General features: G+C 37.3%; 1 protein-coding gene across 3 annotated transcripts; it reads right to left on the minus strand.

Annotated features, from left to right (window-relative positions):
* Positions 1–222: 222 nt before the first annotated feature.
* LOC21394247 (auxin response factor 1) lies at positions 223–8,523 on the minus strand. Of its 3 annotated transcripts, XR_002902493.1 has the most exons (15): positions 8,253–8,523; positions 7,401–7,487; positions 5,959–6,074; positions 5,474–5,569; positions 5,313–5,369; positions 4,937–5,089; positions 4,680–4,764; positions 4,111–4,201; positions 3,842–4,006; positions 3,573–3,692; positions 3,419–3,494; positions 2,129–2,782; positions 1,658–1,848; positions 815–1,215; positions 223–401 (listed from the first exon to the last, which is right to left on the minus strand). XR_002902493.1 is itself a non-coding variant. In XM_024167784.1 (14 exons), the coding sequence occupies exons 2-14, from the start codon at positions 7,444–7,446 to the stop codon at positions 1,044–1,046; spliced, it is 2,022 nt and encodes a 673-aa protein (XP_024023552.1). In that variant the 5' UTR covers positions 7,447–7,487; positions 8,253–8,523; the 3' UTR covers positions 481–1,043. The 3 variants fall into 3 exon arrangements, 2 of the variants coding, with proteins under 2 accessions (XP_024023552.1, XP_024023553.1); XM_024167784.1 differs by lacking the exon at positions 223–401 and having other exon boundaries at positions 481–1,215; XM_024167785.1 differs by lacking the exon at positions 223–401 and having other exon boundaries at positions 481–1,215; positions 8,247–8,523.

Consider the following 8,523-nt stretch of genomic DNA (forward strand, 5'->3'; position numbering starts at 1 on the left):
TTTTATTACAGTAAAAAATTTTCACATATAGTCACATCTCAACTCGAATTAAAAACTCAAATCAACAAAGAGACCCTAAGAAAGAACTCTCAATTTGTCCATCCTTACTACCTCGACTTGGGAGCATCGTCTCTGGCGAGGTAGCTATGAGCGTTGCCTCCAGCAAGGGGATCCCACCAATCAACTTCCTTGCACCTGTTTACTCATCCATTGACTTGAACACATGTCAGACTCCTTGAGCCGTGTTTCGACATGGGCCAAATGTTAGGCCTAACATTATTCTTTCCAAAAATAACGATCTTCCACCATTTCAAAGTTTGCACGGAAAGTTTTCTTTTTTCCTTTTTTTTTTTAAATGGAAAGTTTGCATGTTAAGTTGTAAGCAAGAGCAGTTTTCTAACCTGCTGAAAAAAAAAAACAAAAACAAAAACAAAACTCTAACCAACAATACAAAAGCATATAAGCACTCGTTAAGCAAGAATCACAAATAATTGGTTACATACTTCTTGTCACGACATCAAAATATCTCATTCCCAAAAGAAAGTTCAGACTATATATTTATGTACAAATGGAATGTGACGAGTCTTGATCTCAAAGTGGGGAAAAAAAAAAGAACAAAAAACATATATATGAAAAGAAAGAGCTTATGCTCCCACTGTCTGTTTTCATGACACAGTCACAGCGTCAAAGAACTTTGCCCCCCAACCATTGGAAGTCTAGGCAGATAAGCATTAGGAAATTCTCTTTGGTAAAACTACACCATAAAACAATATAACCAAAAACACCCAAATCCCTAATATGAAGGAAAACTCACTCTCCAAATGGCAGTGCCCATTAGAGATCCGCACCTCCATCTCCGAATGTCAGGAAACTGCTTGGGCGATTCCAGCATTGGAATATATTGGTTGTAAGTAGTGGCATCTGTGTAGGAACCTATAGACAGAATCTTAGAAGCGACGCTTAATCAATCGATCCACTTCGTTTTGCTTTTCCTTACATTTCTTTGTTTTTAACGTTCACCTCACAAGAAGGCGCATTGCACATCAACACCCAGGCCCCACAATAGATGATTGATCCTCGGGGTTGACTGCAACCTCACAATCCAGCTTTCCTGGTTTGGCTTCTTCATTGACTGGAAGCTTTATCTTGGGAGACAACATCTTAACTTCCTCCGTTGTATATATGAAAATCTTCCTTACCATATTGCAGAACTCACTGCAGCAGAAGACAAGGTTCAACAGGATGCTCAGGGACAATAATGATGTGCAATTGCACACACTAGTTGGAAATAAGGACATAATCCTACAGAAAGGGAACTCTATGCTAATACAACAATTATACACGAAGGAAGATTCTAAAACTTGGTGCACTTTTTTTTTCTCTTAGTCGTGAACAGAAATCTGAAAAATGATGATTCTTTTGAGATCTGCCAGTATTAGAGGACTCGAATAATAGCACCATGTGTCATTTTACTTTACATGTTTAATTCACTTGGCAGAAAACGAACCCAAAGAGAAATTAAATCCCTTTTAAATAACCACACCTTCATTGACCATCTTAAGAAGATATTAATTTCAAGGTGAAACCCCCTTATGAACTATGTTCGAAACGAGCTACAACTTCGTGCATTTAAATAACATGGTCAAATGAAACTTACTTCCACGGGTCATCCCCAACCATCATCACGTCATCCTCATCGTCAGTGTAGACAACCTGCCACTTCTTGGTAGATCCACAAAGCTCACCCTTAATGTCAAACATCTCCTCCAGTTTCCTGAGCAGATCCCCATACCTATCAAATCTTGTCAAATCTACAGCTCTACCAACTGCCATCCCTTGCATGTGTACCTATAAAAGAAATATGTTCTATGAGATAGTCCAAACATTGAGCAGAAGCAGCTGCCTTTCAGAAAGAAGCAGAGATAGAAGTAACAACAAAGCAGCATTGTTTTTTATTCATAGAATAGAAACCTCATATATGCACAGGTGTCAGAATACAACAAATATTCCATGAATATGGCATCCATATCTGTCCTCGGATTTTGTGGAATTACAGGCCTCGCTGAAGCACAGAAACTCTAAAATTATAAGAGTCAAATAATGAAGGAGTCGAATAATCAAGGCCTACCTTTGTGCAACTCCTGATTTGCCTACTTTGCAACTCCTGAGGAGATCTCAGACTCGATTTTTCTGCATCGCAACTCACAGAAGGATGATCTGTTCGATTAATATTTGATGGCTCAGAGTGCTGATCAGATTCAGCATCCAAAGACAGAACTGGTTGGATGTCCCCCATAGTTCCAGACACTGCAACCACAGGTGAAGTGCCTTCTAAATTGGAATTGCCAACTAGCTGAATACCAAACAGCCTGCAGGCATTCCCATTGCTCTGCCTTCTGTCTCCAAACTCTTTATTAATATAAGGTGAGAAAGACTCTGTTGCAGCTTCAACTCGATTGGACCAGTACATTGTGTTGCTGGAAATGTTCCCATTAAAAACAAGCGGATTGGGTTTTGATGCAGTGTTAAACTTGGGTGATGGATAGGGTTCTTGTCCACGCTGTGGGTCACAATATGAGAGAGTTGAAGGAGACTCCAATGGAGATTTCCATGTACCAAGTACAGAAATATCTGAAGAAGGTGATGGTAAAACAGAAGGCCTTGCCCGCTTATTCCTTGGCGTAGGTTGAGAATTTGGGGGAGGAGTTGCCACAAGTGGTTCCAATTCCCATGGAGATACTCTATCAGGTCGCAATATTGATGACGGTTCATCCCATTGAACCTGAAGATAATGATATAAATTATTATTAATAAATGGACAACATGATAAACTAAAATGTAAACTATGTTATAGGGTACACCTTGTTCTCTGGGGACATATCATTTTTTATTCTAAATAAATTATTTTCTCATCAAAATAAATATACTTTTGGACGGTGACAGAAAAGCAATCTCAAGGAATCTGAACTTCCAAAGGAAATACTGCAGGAAAAAACCACTGTGGTCATATTATAACCAGTGCAAGCCAAAATCCAGAACGTTCGCAGGCAGACTCTGAAGCTTTTTTTTTTTTTGAACTGGGGTTGCGGGAAATAGAACTCTCAATATGCCATCATTTACAACCTTTATTGTGTTAATTATCATGGCATATTGATAAATTTTCTTTAATTTTATGATCCTTTTCATTCGAGGCTTAGGCCTCAATTAGACAACATGCCTCAATTCCTGATTAAGCCTTTTTAAACCTTGAATCCAACCATATAAACAAAAGAAAACTCAATCATTCTAATGCTTCAAAATCCATTCAAAAGACAAAGGATAAAGTGGCATGATTTGAGAAAGATCAGCCCATATTACAATGCTTTTCTTGGACAAGATCGGAATACCAAATAAGAGAATATTGAACAAAGATGTAAACCTTTAAGGATCGCCACTCAGAATTTGGCCATCCAAATGATGCGTTGTCTCCCACACCAACAATTGTACCACTGAACCTGTAGTATAAAGAATCAAATATGTGAGGATACATAATAACTTCTTTCTGACTTTAGAGTATAAGTCGCATAATTCACCTTCTCTCAGGAACTTCCTCACCCTCAAATCTCATCTTAAACCTCATTCCAACTGACAGTTTGTGACTGCGAGCTTCAAGGTACTTGTTAACACTTACAAGAAACTCAGACCGACTTGTCCTGGGAAAAGATGAAGCACGTTCAGAAAAAATATGGTGGCAAAAGCCTAATCCCAAAGAACATGAAACAAAAAAAAACAAAGATTCAACAATACGGAGTAGGCTATCCAGATATTTTTTGGGCCTTTACTGAAGCAGAAAATACAAGACCTTGGCTTGTAGAAGACAGAGAAGAGTGTTCCGGTAGAGATGGCATGAGATGCAGTGGCTAGAACTCCAAGATGCATGCTGTGACTAGAAATAACAGAAGATGGCATGTTGCTTGGTTGTCTCATGAGTCTCCTAACTCCAACACGCAGCTCTCCGTTTTCACCTCTGGAAACGACAAGTAGTAAGTAAACACAACAGAAAGCATCTAACATAATAACAATTATCCATGTCTTGCGCACAAGAGCTTGTCTTGAGCAAAAAGAACTTGCCTCAAAAATATAAATGCATCACCAGCTACTAATTTTTTGGAACTGACAAAAACACTCCAGCCAGTTGTGAGTAAGTGACGTCTAGGTTGCCCTGCAGTCAGTTCCAAGATCAACATAACAGAAATAGAGGAACTTACTATCATCATAATAGGACACTAGAAAAGTCAAAGGCATTACAACAATAAAAACTCATTGAAGCATGACAATAGAAAAAATACAAAATGCCACCATGCAGAGATGCCAGGCCATTGAACTTCTTGGGAAAAAAAGAAAAAAAATAACAGGCACGTTAACTTGACCTACATATATAATTCACTGAAGCCTCCCAACTTTCCATCACCACATAGTGTTCAAACAATTCCTTGAAAAATAAAATGAAAGATGCTAGTGCAAATTGTGACTTGACATCCAGCAATGAAAATGAACCAAACAAAGGTACAAAAGGTTACTTACACCACAAGCTACAAATAGTTAGCGTATAACATAATGACAGGGTGACCCAGAATTTTGGACTAATTCACTCGAAGTCAAACGATACTCAGTACACAAGTCAATGAAGAATACTCGACCTCGAAATATATGACGAAAATGCCATTCATTTCCATGCAAATCAGTTGCAACCAATTCCTGCCATGGGGGCTGCTGCGACATATCCTGAAAAGAAAATCAAAATTGTATGTCATGCTGTTTAAAAGAAACTATACTCCAATGTCCAAAGGAACTCTCAATAGGGGCAAGGGAGGTACATAAATAGAATAATATATTTACAAAATATAAAACACAGCATAACAAACAAGGAGACAAATAGCTAAAACTGTAGAGCTACCAGTGGTGGCAGACAATCATCCGCATGCCTCCTGAGGACAGAGAATCCGCCATGGGTGCTTGTATCAGAAGCAGTCAGTGTCTTGCAAAATGAATGCACAGTGCACCTTGCAGGTTCTGGAAGTGGAGGATCAGGGCTAGTAACCTCGCTTTGCTGATCCAAGAATATGAATACGCGTAAATCAAGTATGATTAAAAGGTAGAAAATAAAGACAAAAAGATTACATGTGTTTGCTTTGCAAACAAATATGACTAAATACTATGCAAACCACAACGTAATAATTATAGTTAATGTAAACAAACAAATAGATAAATGAATTCAAAATTGGCTCCAAACTCATAGAGCTAAAAAGGCATGAAGGAAAAGAAAGGCTCACATCTTGTTCTGGTAATAGAGCAATTTGTGCGTAAACTTCATCTGTTTCCATTTCAGCCTGCACTCCAAGTTAAAAGTAAAACTAAGTAATGCTCGCATCAAAACAAGCCATCCACTTAAAAAGATTAATCACGGAAGTGCGTAATGCATGGAAAAAATTACCCGAAGCTGAACATTAAAAACTTTACAAAGAATTTTAGATGGGAGATTAAATGAAGGCATTTGCTGCTCTTGCCCCTGATGCATAGATGCTTCTAGCTGTATACACAAAAATATATATGTGACGTAAAGGATACTAGGAGAGTAAATGAAACAGAACATAAACAACCAACAACAAGAGTAAATCTTCAGATCTGAAATAAATCCATCATTTTTTTTTAGATATAGGCTTTGCCAATATTTTCTAAATTCAAGACTACAATACGAATCTTATTGACTGGTTTATGGTCATAAGTTATAATGCTTTTATAGCAATTGTAATAAATATAATTAGAAAGAACACATAGATACAAATTGTTTTGTAGTCTCTACAAGTAAAACTAGAATAGAATATATCAAAACAGAGCGCAAAAGTACACAATTCAAAGCTTCACACAGATGAGACGGGAGAGGGAGAGGGAGAGATAGTTAATTAAAGCTTAACGTACCTGCTCCATATGACCCTGCGGAAAGTAATACACTCGCTCTCGTTCACGTGGAAGGGTGACAAGTGGTCCAGCACATGCATGCCACAATTCCTTGTATAAAGCATCACTACAGGCCCCTGTGATGAAAATTATGGAGTTATACTAGAGGAAGAGAATCAACGTAAAAGCAACAACAGCAGCCTCTAAGCCCATGAGATACCATATATAATAAGCGTTGACTTCGAGCAGCAGTGCATATCTTCAACATTAGATGTAATAAGAAAATGAAATTTGAATACCACAATAGTACGGATCAAAGAATACCACTAAAGCGGACATAACTTATGGCATATCACTATATTCGGCTACCATACTAACATATTCACATGATCACTTGCCACTGGAAGTTACCAAAGAACATTAACTTTTCTAAATAATTAGTTCATCTGTGTGAGAATTGAGAGCTCAAACAAAAAATTGAGTCGGGGTAACAAGTGCCAGCATAGTTTGAGCTTGTTTATAGTATTCAATTCATTCACTTCCAAAAAGCAAAAAGTTAAAATCAATTAATACTTTTACAGCAAGATAGAGTAGCCTAAAGACAGAAATTCCAGCATCCAGTTATCTGAACCTTCACTAAACGTGTCTTCCTACGTAAACAAGTATGAGCTTGTTCATTTCAAACACACAAAGCTATGATTCCATTACTTTCTCTAGCAAGTAAAGGTAAATTTGGTCCAGAAGAGTCCAAGCACCTTTTTTTTTTTTTCTTTTTTTTTTTTTTGCAGCATAGATTCAAACTGCAGGGTGTAGATCAACTTTTTGTTTTTTTTTTTTTTTTTTTTTTTTTTTCGCCAAAATTTTAAAATGCAGGGGGTAAATAAACTTTTGGTTTTTTTTTTTTTTTTTTTTTTTTTTTGCAGCATAGATTCAAACTGCAGTGTGTAGATCAACTTTTGGTTTTTTCTTTTTTTTTTTTTTTTTTTTATAACAGTGATGACCGTGTCTAATTATTCATGAGTACATACAGGTATTAAACCAAACGAAATTCAGTTTCCCCTGAAACAGAACTCTCCTGAACCACAATCTAAATAAAGAATATCAAAGAGCAATTTTTTGCTCTAAATCAAGACGGTCAGGGTGGCATGACCGAAAATAATCCCACTGTAACCAAACTGTGCAAGTATTCCCAAATCTAACATACATCTATACAGCATTTTCTAGAGCCACAGAGGATTTACTTTCCTAAATTTCAAAAGAACAGCGTTGTATACAGAATTTTCTTCGACAGTAACGCATCATCAACAAAATTAAAGATTTGAAAACTCTATGGAATATGCAATTTTAACATCTTCGCTTAACAAACATCATAAATTCACAAAATCAGTTTTATTAATTTCCACCTTATATTGTTCAGCAAACAAAAGCATTATGAAAACCCCAACAAAAGGACAGACTAAAACCTGGAGGGGCTCCTTTGGAGAGATGATTGGTAGCCGAGAAAGCCATAGCGAAACAGACCAGGCAAAATCTTCACCAAGCGCTCAACTCTGTTCCATCACCATATGGAAAGTGAATGTTAAAACAAGTTGTTTACATTAAAGCAGAATCTAACAAGTAACCAATTAATTATCCCACCAAACTAGACCAAACCCATTAACCAAAACCCAGTCAAATGTGTAACCCATAATCAATGCAAAAACAATGGCCTCAGAATCTGATAGCTAAAACCATCTCTAGTCACTTTTGTGTCAGTGCAGTCTGTTTTGTGCCTTAAATGCGAGTTAAAACAAATCAAAAAGTTTTTGCCTTTTGCTTTTGGAGCTCTAACGCCAATCCATGAACAATAAAGCACAAACTTTTTTTGCCCAAAAGTAAATAAGCTCTTCTTTTTCTTTTTCTTCTTCTTTTTCTTTTAATTTAGAGAGAGAAGTAATTCTAAAGAGGAAAAAAAATCACATTTGACATTTCGCTAAGATTTTGATCTACAAATGATCCGAAACATACTGATTGAATTGAAGCTAAAATTGAACAGAAAATAAAGGGAAAATCCCCAACCAAATGAACGCAAACTCTTCTCTATTCTCCGGATCCCATGAACTAGCAGAAAAACCTATATTCCCCCCATTCTAGGAAAAAAAACGCATTCTATTTTCTCAGCAACCAAACACCACCGGATCGCAAAGATTCCAATCATTACCGTACGGTACATACCCAAAACACGCACAGAAAATCCATAAACAGCGAAAACAAGAAGGAAATCTAAGAAGAGAAAGCAGTATTGTTCAAAGTTGAGCAATTATCATCACCATTACCGAAGAAAACCGAAGCTGGACTCCACTGACTAGCTCTGAAGAGAGAGAGAGGGAGGAGAGAGAAAGCTGGGAATCGGAGAAATGGATTTGCCGCGAGAGAGATCGAGAATCGAATGGGTTTTTGGTTTATTGGTTTTTGGTGGGTATGGGGTTGGGGATCCGACGACGACGATGATAAGGTCGTGTTTGTTTGAAGCCGACACGACCTCTTTTTCTGCCTTCTTTTTTTGTTTTCTTTTTTTGTTTTTGTTTTTTCACAAACACACGCTCG

This window comes from Morus notabilis, unplaced genomic scaffold, assembly GCF_000414095.1.
Source record: "Morus notabilis unplaced genomic scaffold, ASM41409v2 Scaffold1340, whole genome shotgun sequence".
NCBI lineage: Eukaryota > Viridiplantae > Streptophyta > Magnoliopsida > Rosales > Moraceae > Morus > Morus notabilis.

What these genes read in the sequence shown, in the direction of transcription:
- LOC21394247 (XM_024167784.1), bottom strand. Translation starts at nt 7,446, where the DNA reads ATGGCTTTCTCGGCTACCAATCATCTCTCCAAAGGAGCCCCTCCAG. An exon ending in TTTTTAATGTTCAGCTTCGG is followed by an intron (nt 5,370 to 5,473) that starts GTAATTTTTTCC and finishes CTTGGAGTGCAG; the next exon opens with GCTGAAATGGAAACAGATGA. An exon ending in TTTTCGTCATATATTTCGAG is followed by an intron (nt 4,202 to 4,679) that starts GTCGAGTATTCT and finishes AACTGACTGCAG; the next exon opens with GGCAACCTAGACGTCACTTA.